At 47.3% G+C, this 23170-nt stretch overlaps 3 protein-coding genes across 11 annotated transcripts; all 3 read left to right on the forward strand.

Annotated features, from left to right (window-relative positions):
- Positions 1588–10818, forward strand: LOC110430238 (uncharacterized mitochondrial protein AtMg00810-like). Of its 9 annotated transcripts, none has more exons than XR_002447564.1 (3): positions 1588–2436; positions 8718–8776; positions 9300–10788. XR_002447564.1 is itself a non-coding variant. In XM_021447523.1 (3 exons), the coding sequence occupies exon 1, from the start codon at positions 7367–7369 to the stop codon at positions 8399–8401; it is 1035 nt and encodes a 344-aa protein (XP_021303198.1). In that variant the 5' UTR covers positions 7335–7366; the 3' UTR covers positions 8402–8776; positions 10044–10094; positions 10319–10786. The 9 variants fall into 9 exon arrangements, 5 of the variants coding, with proteins under 5 accessions (XP_021303198.1, XP_021303196.1, XP_021303199.1 ...); XR_002447563.1 differs by having other exon boundaries at positions 1589–2160; positions 2284–2436; positions 8718–10788; XM_021447523.1 differs by lacking the exon at positions 1588–2436 and having other exon boundaries at positions 7335–8776; positions 10044–10094; positions 10319–10786.
- Positions 11432–13106, forward strand: LOC8068656 (RNA polymerase II transcription factor B subunit 5). Its single transcript, XM_002439081.2, has 3 exons — positions 11432–11686; positions 12426–12489; positions 12601–13106. The coding sequence occupies exons 2-3, from the start codon at positions 12455–12457 to the stop codon at positions 12776–12778; spliced, it is 213 nt and encodes a 70-aa protein (XP_002439126.1). The 5' UTR covers positions 11432–11686; positions 12426–12454; the 3' UTR covers positions 12779–13106.
- On the forward strand, positions 14017–15711 carry LOC110430229. Its single transcript, XM_021447507.1, is given in 4 exon segments — positions 14017–14855; positions 14857–14884; positions 14886–15089; positions 15502–15711. Coding segments are annotated over 4 exon segments (804 nt in total). The 5' UTR covers positions 14017–14493.

Consider the following 23170-nt stretch of genomic DNA (forward strand, 5'->3'; position numbering starts at 1 on the left):
GAGTACATTCTAGAAATAATTACATTCTAGATTTATATAGTCGAACTACTTTATGTTTGACTAATTTCATGGAGAAGATTATTAACATTTACTATGATATTAGTATGTACTTATGCTAGCTCTCTGGTTGTTTTCAGGGCTACTCATTGGATATTGTTTCTGGTCCATCTTACAAAAGGATCACGATGGACCAATGTTAAAGTGGGCAACTCGTGTCCTAGAGACACTAGCAATGGAGATCTTCACAAAATATACGTGTTGCTGTTTTCAAATAGGCTTACTATATAGATTGGTGTTAATTCTTGCGAGCTTTTGAAAGCTTGTTTTTATTTGTTAGGGATCTTTAAACTTTGATTGAATGCATAACTTATGTAGGGATCAGAATAAAACTTCCTTTTTCTATCTGACAATTAATTTAGTGCTATTTATTTAGTAATATACTAATATATTACTATTATTTTACATAAGTTTGATCAAATCTAGGATAGTTTGATTTAGAACAAAGTAGAATGACATTCCCATTGGACAAAGGTAGCTTACTCCAAATGCAGCAGCACAAGTCATTTTTGCAGTTCAGGGATGAACAACCAAAAGGTTAATATTCTTCCTCAAATTTTTTTAGAAATGATCACCATTTCCTAAAATTTAAGATGAGATTACCTTTTTGCCCCTGCGAAGAAGATTCCACTTCAACCAGCGCAGTTCGCTGTGACCTGGGAGCAGTGGGGAAACACAGAAATGCGATTATTACCTTTTTAGGGAGCCAGCTATATAACCTTTTTAAAATATTAGTCAAATTCAAAAGTTTCAAACCATCACTAATTAAAAATAAGGGGAGGGAATTGATCTCTTCTTAGCATGTTCTTTTACAAACATCGTTTGAGTAACATTTATTTTCCCTTAATTATTTTTTTTCATTTTTAGTAACAAAAAATTGCGGTGTCAAATTGCAAAAAAATGGTCCGGCCCGTGGGTTGTGAATATGGGTTTCGTGGTCGGACGAGGAAGCCCACATGCCCAACATCTCTCTACTTTCCCGGGCTGGAGGAAGGAAGGAACGAGGGAAAGCGAGCCCGATAGATAGAGGAGCGGCGACCATCAGCCTCCAGCGGTCAATCCTCGGTGCAGGATCCGATCCAGAGCGAGAGACCTGAAACCTGTGGCTGTGAGGGACGTGGGACCACGACGAGCGTCATCGATGCGCAAGAAATTGTGAGGCCGTCCCCGATCTGATTTTTTTTGTTTCTCCCACTCTCGTTCTCAATCGACATGGTGATAGCAAGAGAGTCGGGAATTTGGATGGATCATGGAAATCCCCCTCGGTTGATGATTGGGCTACTTGCTGCTACAGAGAGAGATTATGTTTCTTGTTTGGTAGTGGCAGAGCCAAAAGTTTTATCAAGCCTAGGTGTAATGTTATAGTAATACTAACAAGAAAAACATGATGAAAGAAAGTGCTAAGAGAGTGGTGACTCGCTGACTAAGTTTAAGCATGCTCAAGCGTTCCTAATCCCTTAAGAGTTCAGTAGACATTACAATTTTGATCTTAAATCTCTACAACTAAAAAAGCGGAATGTTATCGTCGCCACACAGATTTCGCTCCCCCCCGGTAAAACGCCCCTCCCGGCCTCCCCCGACCCCCACGCCACACGCAACCTCGCAGCTCGCTCAAGGAACCGCCGTCCGCGACCTACCCAAAACCGCTGCCGCCGTCGACCTCCTGACCTCGATTTCCTCCAACGAACCAGCACCGTCGCCGTGCTAGCATTCTCACTGGGCGAGGTCTTCGCCACTGCTGCCTGCTCCCTCACCGGTCCCGCCCTCGCATGCCGATTCGCAGTCGATCTCCAGGTCCGTTGACCACGGCGACGCCGCCCCCGCGTGCGGCGCACCGGCGGCCCTCTTCCCCTCCGTTCCCCTCCAATGACTTCAGCAGTGATGCGCGCCCGCCGCCCGAGAGAAGCCCGGCCACTGCCCTCCGCGCTGCCCATGGAGCACCGTTCGACGACCGCAGTCCGCAGTTCGTGGCGATGCCCCCATCCACTCCGGCTTCCACGAGTCTGCCTCGCTATCCGCATCTTGGCCGTCCCGTCCCCGATCCAGAACACCCTGCCCCGACTGCCGCAGTCTTCCCAACTTCCTGCATCTCACCCAGCCGCTGTGAGTCTGCCTTGTCATCTGCATCGTCTCCCCCAATCAGCAGTTGCGGGCTCGATCTGCACACATCTTGGTGTATGCCATAGCCCAGCACCTACCTCAGCATCTACCACCTCACCTCTGCAGTGCAAGCCCCCCTACGTGCCTGGAGGAGAGGGATGTGGTCCGAGACATTGCTAGGACGCTGTAGAGGAGAGCAAACATGGACTGCCACCGTACACCATTGAGGAGGTTGGTGCCCGACAGCACTGCCAACCTAGGATCAGAGCCCTTTTTGAGGTATAGCGGCTTGCCAATTCCTTGTGTTTTGATTTATAGTGGACAACAGTAGAAGAAGCATAGCAGTTCTTGAGTTGTTTTTTTTGGGTCCATTAGTTGTGTATATATGTTGTTGCAGTAGTAAAATCGTGTGCTTCTCCTAATTTAGGATGCTTAGCATTGAGTACACTTCTTAGCGAATGTGATGCCATAGTAAACATATGCTAATCATAGATTAATTAGACTTAATTAATAAATTCTTCTTGTGAATTAGCCATGGCTTATGCAATTAGTTCAATTACCTTCTGCTTCTAGATATGCCAAGCAGTAGTACATAATGGTCCTGTTAGACTATTGACAGAGATAAATTAATTAATTGTTTTTTAGGTGCCATATGGATCTGTTCAATATAATATTCTCTTCTGCAGTTATTAGTTCATTGTTTATCTCTGAAAAACTTCTAAAAATAAACGCAAGGTCAAACTGCTGGTTGTCCAACCTGGTGAAGTTCAAACTTAAGTAAATTCAGTTTTACAGTTTCTTAATTGAAGGTATTCCTTTCGGTCATCCGTGCAATGCATATAGTGTGGTGGGTTTTTCCTCCAAGCTGTGCAAGTGTCTATGAGTGATTAACTTTGAGGATAGGGTACTTGGCTACAGCAAAGTAACATGGACCACCGTATTACTTCTACCGTGGGCTTATGATGGTGGGTCAGAGGAATAGCTGATCTTGCAAAATGCTTAATGGAATGTAGTTAAGATTGTTTTGCACACATAAATTGATTTTAGGTTTACCATGCATTTAGGAACCATCTTACTGATTCAATGGGGACTACATCTTAGAGAAATCCAACGATTACAAAATAGTGGTTTCTTGCTTTGCAACAGAGTTAGTATCCAATTTTCACTTCACATGAGTTAGTATCACCTCTTTAAATTATAGTGATGTCAACTTTCCATGTAAAGCTAAGAACTACAGCTTATAGATTGTTTGTTTTCTGTTAGTTAAGCCTAATTGCTATGTATCTTAATTTCTGCATTAGTAGTAGCAGTGCCTTGGCATCCAAGTTTGGAGCAGGCATCTTTACTTTTGCTATAGCATATTCTGGAGTAGGTGGCTGACCACATTGCTATATAAGTGGCAGACCCCCCTCCCTCTATTGTATCCTGTTATCACAAGTTTGATTCAATCCAAGCGGTCAAGGGCCAAGCTGCCCTCTGGGCATTCCCAGATCCAAATCTCTATGAGTTGGGCAACAATTGGTATCTAGAGCTTTAGGGTTTACCCAGAGAGAGCCATGTCCACCGAGAGTGCTCGCGTCCGGGCCGCCGCCGCCGCCGCAGCAGCAGCAGCAGCTGTAGCATCCACGGTGGAGCAGCGGGGCGCTGGAGCCTTCGGCGCGGGGGGAGATGACCGCAGGACGCGCCTTGCTGCCGCAGAGGCAGCGGCGGCGGCCGCGGCCGCCACGGCCCAGCAGGCAGCAGCAGCGGCGCAGGCCGCAGTTGACGCCGCGGCCGCCCTGCGCCGGGAGCTGGAGCAGGAGGATGCGGTCTCCGCGGGATCGCGATCGCGCACCCCCGAGCGCCGCCGCCAGTCGCCGTCTCCTGAGCGGCGCCGTGGTCGTCGCGGGCGTTCGCCGGTGCCGCAGATGGTCTACCGCGACTCCGGGGCCGGGACGCCGTGGCGGATGCTCACGAAGAGCAACTACCACGAGTGGAGCCTCCTGATGAAGGTAAAGCTCCAAGCTCGACATCTTTGGGATGCAGTTCACGTCGGTGGCGTCACGTATGAGGAGGATCGCCGGGCCTTGGAGGCTCTGTGCGCCGCTGTCCCGCTCGACATCGCGGCCTCCATCGCCAACAAGAGGACGGCGAAGCTGGCGTGGGACGCCATCGCGCTGCGCAGAGTCGGCGGTGACCGGGTACGCCGCGCGACACTGCAGCGCCTTCGCGGGGAGTGGGAAGGCCTCGCCTTTCAGCCCGGCGAACATGTCGAGGACTTCGCCGTGCGCCTCAGCAGTCTGATGGAGCAGATTAAGCTGAACGGCGACACCGACCTCACCGAAGAACGCGCCGTCGAGAAGCTCCTCCGGTGCATGCCGAAGAGGTACAGGCAGATCGTGAACTCGATCGAGACTCTGCTCGACTTCGACGCGCTCACCATCGAGGACGTCACCGGCCGGCTCAAGTCGGTCCAGGACCGAGAGCTGGCGGACGACCTCGAATCCGCCAACGCCGGCGGCAAGCTTCTGTACACCGCCGAACAGTGGCGGACCTTCGACAAGAAGAAGAAGGAGGAAGCAGCCGGGCCGTCCAAGGACAAGCGACGGCGTCCTCGCGGTGGCAAGAAGAACAAGCCGCGCGGCGATCGCGACGGAGGCGGAGCCGGTGGCGGAGGGGCGCAGGCGGACAAGGCAGGAGGTGCGGACGGCGAGCGCAAGGCGAATCGCGACGACCTCTGCCTCAACTGCCATCAAGCAGGCCACTGGGCCCGAGACTGTCCTCATCCCCGACGTAACCGAGAGCGCGGTGGCGCCGCCAACGTCACCCAAGTGGATGAGGACGCTGCCGCCTTCCTCGCGCATGGCTTCCTGGAGCTCGACGCACAAGGGAGCTGCAGCAAGGCCCAAGCTTCAATCTTCTGCGCCAAGAACGGCTGCCTCGAGCTTGAGGAACCCCGTGCGCGCGCCTACCTCGACACCGGCAATGAAGAGAAGATGGACGGATGGTACCTGGACAGCGGTGCAACCCACCACATGACCGGCCGACACGAGCTCTTCACCGACCTGGACACTTCTGCCAGAGGATCGGTGAGGTTCGGCGACGAGTCGAAGGTGGAGATCCATGGCGTCGGGTCCATCATCTTCGAAGCGAAGAACGGGGAGCACCGGGTGCTCCACGGCGTCTACTTCATCCCAGCGCTCAGGAATTCGATCATGAGCCTCGGCCAACTGGACGAAGGGGGGTCAAAGGTGGAGATCGAGCACGGCGTCCTGAGGATTTGGGATCGACACCGGCGGCTACTCGTCAAGGTGCGCCGCGGTGCTAACCGCCTCTATGTCATGCATCTGAACCAGGCCAAGCCACTCTGCCTCGCCGCACGCAAGGATGATGCGGCATGGCGCTGGCACGAGCGCTACGGTCATCTCCACTTCGACGCTCTCCGGCAGCTGTCCAAGAACGACATGGTGCGCGGATTGCCGGCGATCACCCACGTCGGGCAGTTCTGCGACACGTGCGTCCTCGCCAAGCATCGTCGAGCCCCGTTCCCGGCGGAGGCTGAGTACCGCGCGCAGGAGCCGCTCAAGGTCGTCCACGGCGATCTCTGCGGCCCAATCACGCCGGCGACTCCGGGCGGCAGACGCTACTTCCTGCTGCTCGTCGACGACGCCACGCGGTACATGTGGGTGGCACTGCTGACCACCAAGGACGCCGCCGCGGACGCCATCAAACATCTCCAGGCTGTAGTTGAGAAGGGGAGCGGACGCAAGCTCTAGGTGCTGCGCACCGACAACGGTCGCGAATTCACCGCCATGGAGTTTGCGGCCTACTGCGCCGATGAAGGAATCGAGCGCCACTACACCGCCCCCTACTCGCCGCAGCAGAACGGAGTCGTGGAGCGCCGGAACCAGACGGTGGTGGCCATGGCTCGTGCGCTGCTGAAGCAGAGGTGTCTTCCGGCTCGGTATTGGGGGGAGGCAGTGGTGACTGCTGTCCATCTTCTGAACCGAGCGCCTACCAGGAGCTTGCAGGGCAAGACGCCTTACGAGGCATGGCACGGCAAGACGCCGGCGGTGGGTCACCTGCGCACGTTCGGGTGTGTGGCATACACCAAGGACCTCACCCAGCTGAAGAAGTTGGATGATCGGAGTCGCCCCGGCATCTTCATCGGGTACGCCGACGGTGCCAAGGCGTACCGCGTGCTCGACCCGGCGACGCAGCGAGTGCGCGTGTCACGGGATGTCATCTTCGACGAGAGCCGCGGCTGGGACTGGGTGAAAGCTGGAGAGGACGCACCTCCAGTGAACACGGAGTTCGTCATCGAGTACGCGGTGTTCAGCGGGAAGGAAGGAGCACGAGGCGAATCCTCAACAACCTCCTCTGCTTCGACCACTCCGACCACCGCAGTTGCTCCAGCCGCGCCTACACCATCTCCGACCACTCCGACCACTTCAGCATCTCCGACCACGCCATCAAGCTCACCAGCTCCGGGGGAGAACGGGAGCAGTCCTGGAGCTGCTGCGACACCATCTCCGACCACTACTCCGACCACCGATCAGCCCCAAGTCGAGCTCGCGACGCCACTGGAGGATGACGAGGATCGCTTGGACGCCTTCTACGACGACGAGCCCCTCCGGTACCGCAAGATGACCAACATCCTGGGAGATGTGTCTCTTCCAGACCTGGCGCCGCGCCTCTTCGCCCAGCTCCACCTCACGCACGCTGGCGAGCCCATCAACCACGCGGAGGCACGAGGTGATCCGGCGTGGGAGGCCGCCATGAAGCAGGAGATCGAGTCGGTGGAGAGGAACAAGACCTGGGAGCTTGTCGAATTGCCTGCCGGTCATCGCCCGATCACCCTGAAATGGGTCTTCAAGCTCAAGAAGGACGAGAAGGGCTCGGTGATCAAGCACAAGGCTCGACTGGTGGCGCGGGGCTTCGTCCAGCAGGAGGGCGTCGACTACGACGACGCGTTCGCCCCCGTGGCGCGCATGGAGTCAGTGCGCGTCCTCCTCGCGCTGGCGGCTGAGGAAGGGTGGTCGGTGCATCACATGGACGTGAAGTCCGCCTTCCTGAACGGCGACCTCAAGGAGGAGGTATACGTGCGCCAGCCACCGGGCTTCGCCGTCGCCGGAGAAGAAGGCAAGGTGTACCGCCTGCGCAAGGCCCTGTACGGCTTGCGGCAGGCACCGCGCGCCTGGAATGCGAAGCTGGACGCCACCTGAAGGCGATGGGCTTCACCCAGAGCGCGCACGAGGCGACTGTGTATCGGCGGGGCAGCGGACGCTCTGTCCTGCTCGTCGGGGTATACGTCGACGACCTCATCATCACCGGCGCTGAGGAGGAGGAGGTCAACAGCTTCAAGGCGCAGATGAAGGAAAGGTTCGACATGAGCGACCTTGGCTTACTCTGCTTCTATCTCGGCGTCGAGGTGCGTCAGGATGCCAGGGGCATCACTCTCCGCCAGACTCACTATGCCAAGCGGATCCTCGAGCTCGGCGAGATGGTTGGCTGCAATCCGGCGCACACGCCCATGGAAGAGAAGCTTCGCCTGAGCAGGGAGAGCAAGGCTGAGGAGGTGGACTCCACGCACTACCGGCGGCTTGTCGGTAGCCTCCGGTACCTCGTGCATACCCGGCCGGACTTGGCGTTTGCCGTCGGGTACGTGAGCCGGTTCATGGAGCGGCCCACGGTGGAGCATCTGCAGGCGGTGAAGCGCATCCTCCGCTACGTTGCTGGGACTCTGGAGTATGGTCTTCACTACAAGAGGGCTCCTGGAACAGCGCGCTTCATCGGCTACTGTGACAGCGACCTTGCCGGTGACATCGATACAAGCAAGAGCACCAGTGGGACTATGTTCTTCTTGGGCGATTGTCTGGTCACCTGGCAGTCAATCAAGCAGAGAGTGGTGGCCTTGTCAAGCTGCGAGGCAGAATACATTGCTACTGCCTCTGCTGCAACTCAAGCATTATGGTTGTCCAGACTGCTCGGGGAGCTGCTGGGCAAAGAAGTTGATGTGGTGGAGTTGAAGGTGGACAGCAAGTCTGCTTTAGCTCTGGCCAAGAACCCAATCTTCCATGACAGGAGCAAGCACATAAGAATCAAGTACTACTTCATCAGAGACTGCCTGGAAGATGGAAGTATCAAGGCCAGCCACATCCCTACTACTGATCAGCTTGCAGACATACTCACCAAGTCTCTGGGAAAGGCCAAGTTTCAGGAGATGAGGAGGAGGATTGGACTGGAGCAGATCAACCAGCATTAGGCTTAGGGGGAGAATGTTAGTTAAGCCTAATTGCTATGTATCTTAATTTCTGCATTAGTAGTAGCAGTGCCTTGGCATCCAAGTTTGGAGCAGGCATCTTTACTTTTGCTATAGCATATTCTGGAGTAGGTGGCTGACCACATTGCTATATAAGTGGCAGACCCCCCTCCCTCTATTGTATCCTGTTATCACAAGTTTGATTCAATCCAAGCGGCCAAGGGCCAAGCTGCCCTCTGGGCATTCCCAGATCCAAATCTCTATGAGTTGGGCAACATTTTCTAATATGGTCTCTAATAACTTTGATTGGACTACTTAGGAGGAGTTTTCAAGCTCGACTTATTTTTGACTAAACAATGTCCAATTGCTCAACCAAAGGTATTCCATTTCAATATTATACTTCTATGGTTCTACAAATTCCTAATAAGTACTAAATCCTTCTTCGGGTAGATGTTTCTTTTTTTTTTTGTTGCTTCATACCTCTGTAACAAACTAATAGCCACCAATTTTAATGGCCAGGTGCATTTGACACCAATTTTTAATGAACTATCATTGTTTAAGGTTCTTACCCTGCACATATGTATGATGCCCACAAGTGATGTTGAGGAATCTGCAATATGGGTAGTCACAAATCAAAGATTCTTTCTGAATAAACCACTGCAGAAATTGCAAGGTCACAGTATTGCGGTCAAAGCCTTATCATTTTTCACTACAGCATCATCATGTGAAACCCGCAATTTATTGTCTGCTTAGTAACATACTCAATAGTTTAGTTCAAACTGTGTGCTTTAATGTGTCCTTTTTCCAAAAATCTATTGCTAGCACTTGAATTATCAGCCTTCCAAAAATATAAATATTGTTCTGTTTTTCTTTTTTCTGCTCCTTTGATCTCTGTTCCAAGCCAACTGGAACTACAGTAGCAGGCCTGACGCATCGACAATACCTGTGCAGTAGCAAGCCCAACACATCTCTCAAGCTCCCTGTACCTTGATCTTCAGGCAGGTTCATTTACTTTCTATACAAACAAAGTAATGTTCTTGTTCCTGGAGGTCATGCAAAAATGTACACGTTGTAGGCTTAATCAGTTCATTCTAACTCTAAATAATTCTATGTTTGTGAGATAGAGAGGGTGATTTACTCAACCTGACAAAGTGACAATAGTGACACCTTGCCATACCACTGAAAAGAGTGGTCTTGAATAAATAATTTTTAAACAATCAAACAATACAAATGGTAGCCATGTATATTTTCAGAATGCTTGTTGACAATGTGTGTTGGCGGCTGGCATCGGTGTCAAATAGTTTGCACACCAGAACTAATATTCCATGATTATTTTGATAATGCTCAAATAATCAAATCACATACCATTCAGCTGAAAAGAAGCCCTACTTCATGTAACATGCGACAGGAGAGAAGAAGAGAAACGATGGCCTGCAGGCCACTAAGGCTGTGCCATTCCCCTAACCAACCAACCACCCTCACCTTTCCTTTTTACAATATTTTAACTAATGGAAATAAGCAGTATAAGCCAATGGTCTTACCAAGTGTGAAATTGCTAGGCTAAGAAAGGAATACTTGCCATGCCAGATTGTTTTACGAGCTAATTATGACTTACCATTTTGTTTGTTCATTATCTGAATTGTAGTTCAAATGGTATTCCAAAATGCTCTAAGACCAGTGGTACTTGAATGAACTGGTATGCATGTCTTTTTTACTACCAAAACTCTCTATTTTCATACACAGTAATGGTTTCCTTTTAGTTGTATGTTTGAGAAGCACTGTCTCATACACTTCTAAAAATGTTTCTCCTCTTGATCAATCCAGAGAAGGTCCCTGGATTGGTGATAAATAACAAAGTCTTGATCAGTAATGTGCAGGTTCATTTTGAGGTGTTAATTTAAATTCCTATTTTGTTTATAGGAAAATAACATGGCCACAGGGTACAGCTCACATGCAAGGAATATCAAGGTATGTTGGTGCCCTCCATCTTGGCGTCAGTCACAACAGGTGTTTGATCCAGTGGTCCATGCCATTCATCGAAAAAACAGTTTTCGAGTCGCATGAGGTATTGAGTTTGGTGGCCATGAGCTCCAAAATGCATCTTTAGAGCTCCGCTACTATAGTGATGGCATTGGTACTTCACTGAAAACATTGTTGTGTGTGGATTTTTGGCAATACAAAGTCTGGGCCTGCAAATATGTTGACTTTTGATCGATCAAGTTGTTTCAATAAATGTATCCATCTTATTGGTGGCCTGTACAACTTTATTTTTTAGTCATTATTTATTTTGTGTACTTGAGAATTGTTTCTTCATTAATTACTTGGATAGATTTTTTTTCATATCATGTAAGGCTTAGCCATCCCTTTGCAATACACGCTACTTATGTTCAGGCAGGGTCAGGTCGCGCATGGGTTTTGTATTTTGTGTTAGCACTTAATCAGGTATGCCTCTATTAGATCAATCCAACAGTTCTATGTTTTCCATCTGGTGTTGGTTTTCTACGAAAAAGGATTCTTTGATTCAACACAAAATTATGTTACCTTTTTAATTCACAGGAACATCAATTATGATTCTAGAATTGTTGGGCAGTGATCATTTTCCAAACGATTAGACTATTATTATGCCGTGGCAACGCACGGGCATTTCACCTAGTTGAATAAATAAAGAAGAGAGTGGAGAGCAATTGAGAAAGAGCAAATGAATACATAAGTTTTTGTCTATCTTCCCTCTTTCCTTTTTATATAAAATGTGTGAGGGAAAATTTTCATAATTTCCCTAATAGAGTTTGTATTTTTAAAAATATTTTTAGAGAAATCATTATATCACAATGTTATGTGATATGTTATGTGATTGGGCTCTGGGAACATTAATATGATTTCTAACATATATTATTTTAAATATATATATATTAATTATATAGGTGCTAATTTGTTAAAAGATGTTAGAAAAAAAAAGAAGTTGCTCAAAAAAATGAAAAAAAAGAGAAAAAAATTTGTATGGGCTTTTATTTAGTGGCCCGTCAAACCCACGCACCGCCGGCTCGCTCATCTCCGGTCGCAGCGCCGCTCAGGCTCGGTCCCTCTCCCTCAGCGCAGATCTTCTGCTCCTTCCCCCACTCGCGCTCAGGCTCGGTCTCTTCCGCGCGTCGGCGGCTCCCCCTCGGCGGCGTCCAGCGACGGAGGGGCAGTCCCAGGCTCGGCGGCGGCGTCGGCGGCTCCCCCCACCTTCTCTCGCCAGTCGCCTCGCGCCCTCGCCTGCGTCCTCCGCGCACCGGCCGACGACCCTGCGTACGCACCTCCCTCTCCCCTCCCGCCGCTGCTGTTCCCGTGGGAGCCCGGCCGCCCAGGGTGGCCGGGCCTTGGCTCCGCCGGTGTTGTTTGGCAATTGCGTGCTACTGGAACCCATGTGTCCTGCAGATGTTCGGTGTAATTCGTCTTCAGACTTACAAGATACTTGCTGAAATTATTTGCCCAACAAAACGTGCCTAACTTTTTTGCTTACCCAGGCAGTGCTTAGACCAATCAGACAAAAAAAAAACAGATTTTTCTACTACTGCTCATGCTATCAGGATGGTTTTCTGGGTTTATCCTCATGGAGAAAATAAGACGATTAGAAAAGGCACATACTGTGCTGATTCTGTGGTCAGCAAGGCATAGCAGGACAGAATTTTTGCTAGTCATATGTAATTACATGTGATTTCAGTATTCTGGAAATACTGAATTAACATCCTCGCAGCTTGTATCATGGTAGTTGCAGGAATCATGGGCTCATGGCTGGGTAGTTTAGTTTGGCCCTCCTGTGATCATGAATTCATGATGCCTCATAATCCTCTATGGGGAGTATTTTGCTGACCCTTTATTTGGTCCTTCAATCAATCTTCATTCCTAAGTACTATGTTTATAGCTGGATCCACAATCACTGCATTACCAGTTTATCACCTTTATATAGTCTTCTCTGTGTGAAAGTTTATAGTCCTTGTGCTGCTTGCTACTCCAACTGACATTGCTGTCGTTTGCCAATAATCAGGTAGTTTTCTTGTCCAGAGCACAGACAAGATGGTTAACGCAATCAAGGGGCTGTTCATCTCCTGGTAAGCTCCTGCTCCAGCTGAAAATCTGTTGTTTTTATTTCTTCCTTCATTCCTTCCCCCCTTTACAGTTGTTGATACATGATTGCAATTCCTCTGTTTTCTGTCCCCCAGTGATATACCTATGGCACAGTTCATTGTTAACCTGAACGCCTCGATGCCACCATCGGAGAGGTTCATTGTGCACATGCTTGATCCTACCAACATGTTTGTGCAGCCTCATGTGGCGCACATGATCAGGAGTAAGATAGGGGAGTTCAGGGATCAAAACAGCTACGAGAAGCCACAGTGAAGGATCTCATTCTATTCTACCTCGCAATTGGCTTCGTTGCCTCCTCTTCCTCCAAAGATGGATGCCATACCATTTTCTGTGGAGCTGCAATAGAATTGGTGGCTGGATGGTGTTGTCATGTCTCACTTATGGTGGTCTAGAATAATGTCTAGTCGTGTGTGTTGGGTACTATCGGAAAATGCAGCATTGCAGTGGATTGCTCTGTATCTGGATCGAACCTTTTTTTTTACTTTATGGTTTGGGATGGTGCTGATAAACTGAAGCTACAATTTGTTGCCCTGTCTCCTTTCAGTGACGATATACAGCATCAGATTGTCCTTGAGATGCACCCTAGCATCGTGTTGTGGTATACAGTAAGATAGGTATTATTTTCTAAGTACAAACTGATGCATCCATGATTGATTTTCTTATAAGAGAGACTGCATTCAGAATTTGGGCCAGAGGACACTGCGTACTCCTGATTCAAGAAGAAACTGCATTCACAGTTGGGCCGAATAGTGGCAACCAAGCGTGTTTCCTATGCTCATGGGCTCATTCCAGTACTCCCTCTATTTCAAATTACATAACATTGTAGCTTGTCTTAGATACATAGTTTTTTTTTACGCATTTGATGTACAACATGTCTAGATGTATAGTAAAAACAATATATAAAAAAAATCAAAATGTATTTTTTCACCGTTCAAAAAAAGGAAAAAGAGAGAGGGGGGGGGGGGGGGATTCTTTTGGAGCTGGGTGAGAGACAATTTGATAGGGAATGGGATCTCTTGTTTGGTAGTCAGTGTTTTGTTGTGTGGGGTAGAGGAGCTGGTTTCTGTTGGTCTGGTCTGCTGGTCTGTTGGCGTGTGGTGTGACCTGGTGTACTACTATTATGTTTAAGCTTTTATATATAGGGTTGATTTGGCACAACTCACAATAGCTTCATGAGCTGTTTTGAGTTTTTTTTTTTTGCCAAACACTTTTTCTAAAATAGCTTTATAGATGAAGCTATTTTTCTTCACCTCTCACAAATACATAAATTGGGATAAAGCTGAGAAAAGTAGCTTATCCTAGCGCGCGCGCGCTCTCTCTCTCTCTTTCTTTCATGCATATATGAATCTGTTGGTGTTTGCCAAATACTTGTTTTAAAACAACTTAGTTTTACTTACAAAGTTGCTCATGAAACTCCTTTCAGCTATGACAAATAGGATCATAGTAGTATGATATAATTAAAAGCTAGTAGTGGGTCAAGGTGACAACTGAACTCGCAAGGTGTTTGGTCCAAAGAAATTAAGCTTTGTTTCAGTGTCAGCTACGTACTCAGAGCTCCGCGTAACGTAAATGGAGCCACGGCCCCCACAGTCGCCGTGGGCACAGTTGGTGGTGTCTGGCCAATGCCCATGGCACCGGCAGCTTTGGCTCCCGTACGTTGACTCTACCTGAATGATGAACCAATTACCAATCGATCCGAGGAAGAAGCTTCAGAGAAGCCTCCCTCCCATCTCTTACAGCTATAGCTAGCTCCCTGCTGAGCTCAAAACTGAGACTTTTTTTTTTGAAGACGTCACTGGAGGGGTAAGACCGTAAGAGCCCCACCTGAAAGAATTCCATTGATGCCGGCGAGTCAGTGCACGGAATGGTGCCACAGAGACACAAGTCTCAGAAGTTTTACAGCGATTTAAGCTGAGAGCTAATAAATAACTTATTACATAGTGAATAATTATCACCAAACATCAGTGATGTTTCTATCCTGTGGTCGAAGTCGGCATCTCCAAAGGCGAGCAGCCTGTTTGCACGAGGAGGAGGAGCAGGAGGAGGAGGAGGAGGAGGAGGAGAAGGAGGAGGAGGAGGAGGAGGAGGAGAAGAAGGAGAAGGAGAAGGAGAAGAAGAAGGAGAAGGAGAAGATAATCGCGATGGAGATGGCGCAACCGACGACACCTCCACCCAGCGGTGACGGCCACGCGCCGGCGACGACGTCAGCGGCAGCAGCTTCCATGGAGGCGATGTCGTCGTCCCTGTTCTGGGGCGACCACGCGGTGGTGCTGTACGGGGGCTGGCCGGGCGCGCGTGGCCTCGGGTCCTACCTGCTCTTCGTGCTCGCGCGCCCTCGCCGCGCTCGCCGAGGCGCTCCACGCGCGCGGTGTCCACCTACGTCACCCACCGCTGGCGCCACCGCCGCGGAGGCGACGTCGCCCCGGCGCTGGTGCTGACGGCGGTCCACGCGGTGCGGAAGGGCACCGCGTACCTCCTGATGCTCGCCGTCGTGTCGTTCAACGGCGGCGTGCTCCTCGCCGCCGCGCTCGGATTCCTCTTCACCCGGAGCTGGGCCAGCACGGCGCGGGGGGGGGGGGGGGGGGGGGGGGGGGGGGTGGAGCCTGGGCATGGGGCCGGCAGTGGCCGCGACCGAGTCCCTGTCCCTCGCTCGGATGACGCTGCCGCCCACTTTCATCCCAAAATTATGAAGATATCAAACTTTATATTTTGGGCTCAATTTTGTCAAAAAACATTAGAGTGTATTTCGATTCTAAAATTTTATTTTCAACTCAAAACTTTGTCATCCCGAAAAGAGAACTTTATATTTTAGACACAATTAATGGGCCTTTCTAAGAAAAAAATCCTAGTGAATTATTGTGATCCTTTGAGTAGTCCCCACTAATCAGTCTTCGATTTACTTATTTGTTACTACTCTCTCACGATCTATTCAAAAATCTAATACGTTTTAGTTTTACACATTTCCTAGCCTCTAGTCACCTCATGTGAGGACTTTCTTCTTCCTCTTCCTCCTATGGTTTGGGGTTCTAGGAATGAGGGGATTTGTTGTTTCTGGGATTAGAAGGAGGGGCCTAGGGGAGGCTGATTGGACTAGCGATGGCAGCGGGTTCATCGATGGCGAGCTCGGGTGGTGCAATACATTCAATTGGCAAGAGCCGACGGTAGGGGCACTACCGAGCAGGTAGTGTAAGACATTCGGTTGGCAAGAGCCGGGGGGGACCGCAGAGTAGGTGGTGCAAGACATTCGGTTGGCAAGAGCCGGTGGCGGGGGGCACCGTCGAGCTGGTGGTGCAAGACATTCGGTTGGCAAGAGCCGGTGGCGGGGCGACGACCATAGAAGAAGAATAGAAGACATACTTATTAGTGCAATGGCGGAGGCGTTGATGTCAAATCTGAAGGAGAAGCTCTATTTAGTGGGCGGCCGTGGTCGATGGCGGCGAGGGAGGCGGTGTGGACACCGCCAGAGCCCAAGAGGTGGTGGAGCACGGGGACGCTCACGCTGGATTTGAAGCATCGGGTTCAGGTGGTCGTGGTCGAGAGCGGTGGTTGGGAGCGTGAGGGAGAAAGAAGATGGTTGCCCGAGAAGTTTGAAAAATCAGATGCCAAGTTATAGCAAAGCCCTTAGTTCTATGATAAGTTAAATTTTTGTAACTTTAAATAACTAACTTTATAGAAAAATACATCAACGTTTATAATATCAAATTAATTCTATTTAAGTTTTTTATAAAAAAATACGTCTTGCCTGTGCTTTCATTGAATATATGCTGATGTGTTAATATGTTTTTCTAAACAAAATTTAAAAAATTTAATTAAAAACAAAACTAATTTGAGCTGTAATTTGGAACAGAGCAAGTACCTAGCTAGTGATACGGTGACCCCTGATGACAACTGGAACAGGCCGATGCACCTGGACATGACATCGACCCTCTTGTTGCTGCAACATGCCGACCGATAAAGAAAAGCACTGCGAGTACGGCCTTCCAGCGCTAGGGGGCTCATTTTGTTGCTTTGGACCTAGGATAGAATACTTAATAATAGATCTATTAGGGACCTAGTAGATCAGTGATTATGGCCATGTTTAGTTCACCCAAAAACTAAAATCTTTTCAAGATTTGTCGTCACATCGAATCTTACGGCACATAAAGCATTAAATATAGTTGAAAACAAAAACTAATTGTACAGAATGTAAATCACGAGATAAATCTTTTAAGCCTAGTTACTCCATGATTGGATAATGTTTGTCAAATAAAAACGAAAATGCTACCGTGTCAAAATCCAAAAACTTTTTGAATCTAAACAAGGCCTATATAGTTTGAGGACCTGAACAGAAATCCCATAGTAGTTTAATTAGTGACGGTTTATGATGTAATCATGAGCGTGTTAGCCATATGTGTGTTTGACACTACTATATCACCACTTATAATAAGCTAAAGGTTGTCACTACGTTTTACTAGTAGTACAATTAGGCTACTTATTATAAACAAAATAATTCTATTAGGAACTTAGGTCTATAATATTTGTTTTCGAGCAGAAATTGCGTCCATTTATTATTTTTGAATGAATCTTGTAACAAGAAAGAAAGAAAGAAAGAAAGAATGCATTCGGAATTGGGCACGGAGACTGGACCGAATCGCTGCAATGGCGGTAAAGCAGCAACAAGATCGTTTCCTCCTCGGGTTGGAAATCCCCAGTCCGGGGTAAATAAATACTGTAGCAGTAGTAGACCTAGATTAGATAGATTGGACGACACCCTAGCCAACACACGCGCCGAAACAAAAACAAAGCGAGAGAGGTCCGATCAATCCAACACCTACGCTACGTCCTCCATTCAGAAAACAAAAACAAACATGGCTAACGCAATCAGGGGCGTGTTCATATCCTGGTAAGTAATTAATTAATTAACTAACTAACCTCAATTATTCTCCTTTATCTATTTCCTTTCTCTTCGACGACGCTCTTTTCCATCAGTGTCATCATCATATCATATCATATAGGAATACTTCTACTAATATGCACACTCTTGCCATTGCACTGTCTCATCCAATTCATCCTCTGTTCTTGTTTGTTTTTTTTTTTTTCCGTCCAGTGATGCGCCCATGGCGGAGTTCGTCGCCATGCTGAACGAATCCATGCCTGAATCCGAGAGGTTCATCCTTTACAGGCTCGACGACACACACATGTACGTGCTGCCTCAAGCGGCGGCCATGATCAGACGGGAGATCACAGAGTTCAGCAAGCGTAACTTCAATAATAACTTGAGGACACGGCAGCAGAGAAAGATCACTGTCAAATCCAATCTCAAGGAAGCATGATGATACTCTGCTACTATATATCTATCTTAATTATTCGATTCGATCGCCTCTTCTTATACCCACACATGTCGTAGGAGACTTTATTAGGAGTTAGGACGACTGATGTATATTGTAAAATGCATTATCAGTTGAGTGGATGATTTCGTACTTGGATCTTACATATGTAGTTGTGAATCATGCATGGGTTATTTCCTACTTTCTATGAACTTGCATTCATCACTCTGCAAATAAATCTAACCGTCTCAACTCGCTTAGCTTGTCTTACCCCTGGCATTACTCGCTCAAACAACTAATGTGCGTAGCCAATACACCTGCCACTCTTTCAACTCGCTGCCTTCGAATGTTGGAGCTCCTATACCATTCATGTTCAAAAGGCCAACTGCAAGAACAAGACATGCAAATACATTGTCGCGAGAGTGTGTTACTCTTACTCGCTTGAATGTACTGCACGTGCTCCACTATACACTAGCAAGCGACAATTTATTTGCATGTCATTGCTGACTTTATTAGTGTGGCCTGCAACTGCAACTCTGCAAGAGCACATATGAGCATGCGAAACATAGCCTGGTCTGTGCACATGAAGCAGCAAACAAGCAAGCGTGGTCCAAGAGATAGACCGACCGATCCATCGATCGTGTGTTCCTTTCGGAAACATAAACATAATTGATAATCCTCTATTGACCACAACCTCAGATGTCACTATACCACAACACCAACATAGGCGCCGAACCGTCTGACGCGAAAAGTCGTTATAGCCTCACACGATCTGACGCAAAAAAGATATAGCGTCAATCCTGAGCTAACGCAGTAAGTCCTGACGCTAAAGACTTATTGCGTCAGACCCGAGTTTTTGCGTCAGACAGCATGCCACCAAGATTTGTTATTGCGTCAGACAGTCCATTGCTAGGATATAGCGTCAGATACTCTTTTGCCATACATATAGCGTCAGTCCATCCAATAGAATTCATATTTATAGCGTCAGATTGTTCAACAGGATAATTTAAATGTAATAAAAAATAAATTCAATTGAAAAAACATTTAGGACATATATATATATATATATATATATATATATATATATCAAATCCACATTAAAGCTTAATGTCCATCACATAAACATATATAAGCACATACATCACATAGAGGTCAATACATACATATATTAATCTTGTCTCTTGCATGTTTACATCACATCCAGCAAATTAAGTGAAGCATACAATCTTGTCTTCACATTACATCATCCAATAAAGTCAACTCTACCAAAAGCACATGAATGTACACCAGCAAGCAATCATAATAGTTTGTGTTTGCTACACTAAGGTTTGTGCACAATCATATTGAAAAACCAAAATAACATCCACTAGGTCATCTGGAGAAGCATTTTCCATAAACTCAAGCCAAAGACTTGTTGCCAGCACTTCCTGAAAAATGAAACATGTTTAACCAATTCAGTCAAAGACATAAGTAAATTGAGAATATATTGTAAGTGAAATTGCTAGCAATATTCAGCTGAAGCTTGACCACTTGCTCTACTGGAAGCAGATGCTCTGAAACGGGGGTTATCTAAAATAAAATCTCTACTATATGAAGGAAAACAACAACATGCACAACAATCTTGGATAGGATCACATATTCATGACCAAAGAGCAACAATGGCACAGAAAAATTTATCTAATAGCCAACCATTGAGAACAAACATCCACAGGCTATCTAACATAGTTTCTGATGAATGCAAATTTAGGAATATACCTGCAATGCCCTTGACAGGTGTACTGGATGCCTTGTTGCATTCCTTCTTCCTGCATTCTTTTACCTATCACATATAGGTTTAAAATTAGGAACATTATTGATCATGTATCACAGATCAAACCAAAATGAGAATTATTTCAAGTCTAGTTTATTACTGCTTTGTTTTAGGACAAAAACCATATACTTGCAGATACTAGCACATAAGAAAGAAATACATACACAAACTGGATGGAAGCTAAATTCGTTCTTTTCAATGTAGACAGGAAATTCGTTTATGTATTTTGAAAGGTGGAGAAAACTTAGGAATAGTCCATACCAGTGGGTACAGATGATTTGCTTCGTACTGTTGAAAAGGTCCTTGGTCTTTCTTGATAGGACCTTCCATTTTCCATGTCCGCTTCCATCATGATGGAATATGAGTTTGCCCTCCTTGTCACTGGAAAAGGAACGAACTCCCCAACTTGGGGTAGGTCACCCCCTGAGCCCTGGCGCTGAATTTTGGATAGTCTATGTCTGACCACCTCTCAAAAATAGTAAGCCCTAAAAGTTAAACACATCCAGATTTTCTTCAGCCTCAGTGACAAACTTCTCTTTGATTGAAAGGGTCCTTTTCCTGTCAAGTCTACAAGATGATATTAACATGAAACTAGGTATAGTGAATGTGCTATAGAAGCGATAAAGGTATAGTGAACGTTCTATAGAAGCACGGTGAACAAGCAAAAGGTACAATTGTTGCCTAAATCATGAAATCCGTTTAGAATAAAATAAAGTACAGGACCAAAGTACCGAGGCACCTTCTATACTAAGGACAATTCAAAAGTATATAATCTTCATTCGACACACCTACAATCTATGTGGCAGATATGGCATTTCCCAAATATAGCCAATACAGGGATATGTTTCGGTAATTTAGATAATATAATAAACAATAAGACACGTCAAAATTGTAATAATGGCAGAATAGCCTAGCTGGAAGGCTTAGCTGGGTGGAGATCTAACAAATAACCAATCTCTTCGCTGAAAGTTTACACAGTTAAACATCTAGCAGAAATATTACTCTTACTTCATTTATTCCATCAGGACTGGGTCCAAGTAAGGAATAATTTTAATTTTCGGGCAAGTAGCAGTTCTAAGTTCAGAACCAAGTGCAGTAAAAAAAGAGAGTATAAATCCTCTGTTTGTAATCACTGGGCAGAGAAACAACTGCAGACGGAGCAGGGGTAGGTTCTCACCGCTGATTCACGCTGGCCGGCAGATGGCGGAGAGCTCGTAGCGCGCCCGCGCGCGTGCAGGCGTCGTTGGCAAACGGAACCCCTGGGACGTCCACGGCGAGCGGATGCCGCCTGCCGAAGCTCGTGGCGCGGTGGTGGATCTGGTCCCTGCCGCGGGGCACGGGGATGAATCTGGAAGGAGGAGTGAGAGGAGGCGGCGGCACCCACGGGAGCAGTCGCTAGCACCGGAGTGGGTCACGGGAGAAGGCAGCAGCGAAGCAGGCCGCCACGGATCTGAGCTCCATGGTGAGGGCGTGGGTCGAGGCAGGAGGGAGCAGAGGCGGGTGGGAGGGGGCAACGGGATTTGGCGCCGCAGGATTTGGGGGCGGTGCTGGCAGGATTTGGGGCACGGTTAGGGTTTCAATGTATACATGGGCCAGGCTCAAATTTCGCGGGCCAACTAAGCGGCAAGCTGGCGGGCTTTCACTAGTAAAATCGACTTTTAAAAATACAAAAAAAAATTAATTACAAGGAAGGCCCACTGGATAATCGCCCGCCCGTCTCCGTCGAAGTCGCAAGTCGTGCTTTTTTTTGCGTAAAAATCACGTGCCCCGCGGCCAGTGGGATTCGAACCTGAGACCCTACCTTGCGCGTAACCTCCTCTACCAATCCACCTATCACTCACTTATGTCTATATTAGAGTTTAGTTCCTCACATATTATCCAAAACCGAGCATATATTGATTATTTGAGGTCCTAAACGGATTCCAATGGAAAAGTTGTCAACTACAAAGTTTCATAACTTTTCAAGATCTACAACTTTTATATTGGTAGTTTCTTCATCTGAGGTCATTTACAAAATTTGAATTTCAAATTTGAGAAATTCGAACATAGTTTTCGATGACAAAAGATGATTTCAAATGAAAAAATTATCAACTATAAAGTTTCATAACTTTTTGAGATCAACAACTTTTATTTTGATGGTTTTTTCAAACGAGGTCACTTGAAAAACTCAAAAAATTCAAATTTTGTTTCTAAAAGAGAAAACTGAGCACGGGCAGGCGAGCGAGGGTGGGGCCCATTATTTCTGGACGGTGTACCTTGTTTTAGGGTCAGATAGTTAGACTCTGAATATAAGTACCTACAGCGTCAGACAATAGCACGCTAAATTCAGATTTAGCGTCAGATGGTCTCTGGGCAATGTTTAGCCTCAGATCATCTAACTGCAAAAAAAGGATTTTGCGTCAGATGTCTGACGCTATAAAAGTGTTGTGGTGTAGTGTCTGTGCCATGTTGAGCTAGCAGAGTCAGGAACCAGTAGCCTGCAAAGGACTCGAGACCACTGACAAAGATAGCTCATGTCATCCATGCATTATTTCGCGGCCTTGCGGTTGTTGGTTCCACGTACAGTGTTCCTTCAGCTCAGTTCAGTTCAGTTCAAGCTTCAGAGTTCAGACCTGAGCGAGATGCGTTTCTTGCTCTGAATATGTTGGGAATGTTGGCGGGTTCAGACTTTCAGAGTCACCGAGGGCATGTTTAGTTCCCTATTTGGGTAAAAAAAAGTTCAGGTTTTGAGCCACCATTCTGTAGAATGGAAGTAAACACCATTCAAATTTTTTGACAAAGTAGTTGAGATGGTTATGTATGCCAGTGTTGACTTTAGCATGGCCTGGAACTGCACGAGCAGATATATATGATATGAGCGTGCTAAACACAGTATGATCTGCGCACACACATGAGGCAATATGATGAAGCAGATGCCCCTGTTTTACTCCATGTAGCAAACTAAGCGTAAGCGTGGTCCAAAGAGAAGAGATGGATCGATAACGTGTCCTTTTTTCTGGAACACAAAGATATTCTTGTATTCTACAGTAGTGACCTGCAAACAGACATACTAGAAGAAGGCTGGCAACCTCTGCTGTGTGCCATGTTGAGCAGAGATACCTAGCCTAGCCTGCAAAGGACTCGAGCAGAGTCCAGACCATTGAAAAAGATAGCTCATCCATCAGGTTGCAGCGGTTGTTTTCCTTCTGTTCAGTAAAGGCTACCTTCGGACGAAATTCAGACATGAACGAGATGCATTTCTTTCTCTGAATACGTTTGGTTGTTCAGAGTTGAGACAGAGTCACTGAGATTCATTCCACTCTCTCAACTTTGCAGGCAAACAAGCATCTGCAGGTGCAGCATGCTCTATCTGCAGGTGCAGCATTCAGTGCATGCTTGCAAGCAAAGTCTCAGATCGATTCAGAGACCAAAGCTTCAAGCCTTGGCATGATTCAGGAAGCACTCATTCGCTGTGACCGGCCGCCCACATTTCCCAATTCCCCTTTTGCGCATTGCACCACGCCTTCGCTTTGCTTCCAAGCGAGCGAT

Source organism: Sorghum bicolor, chromosome 9, assembly GCF_000003195.3.
Source record: "Sorghum bicolor cultivar BTx623 chromosome 9, Sorghum_bicolor_NCBIv3, whole genome shotgun sequence".
NCBI classification, from domain to species: Eukaryota; Viridiplantae; Streptophyta; class Magnoliopsida; order Poales; family Poaceae; genus Sorghum; species Sorghum bicolor.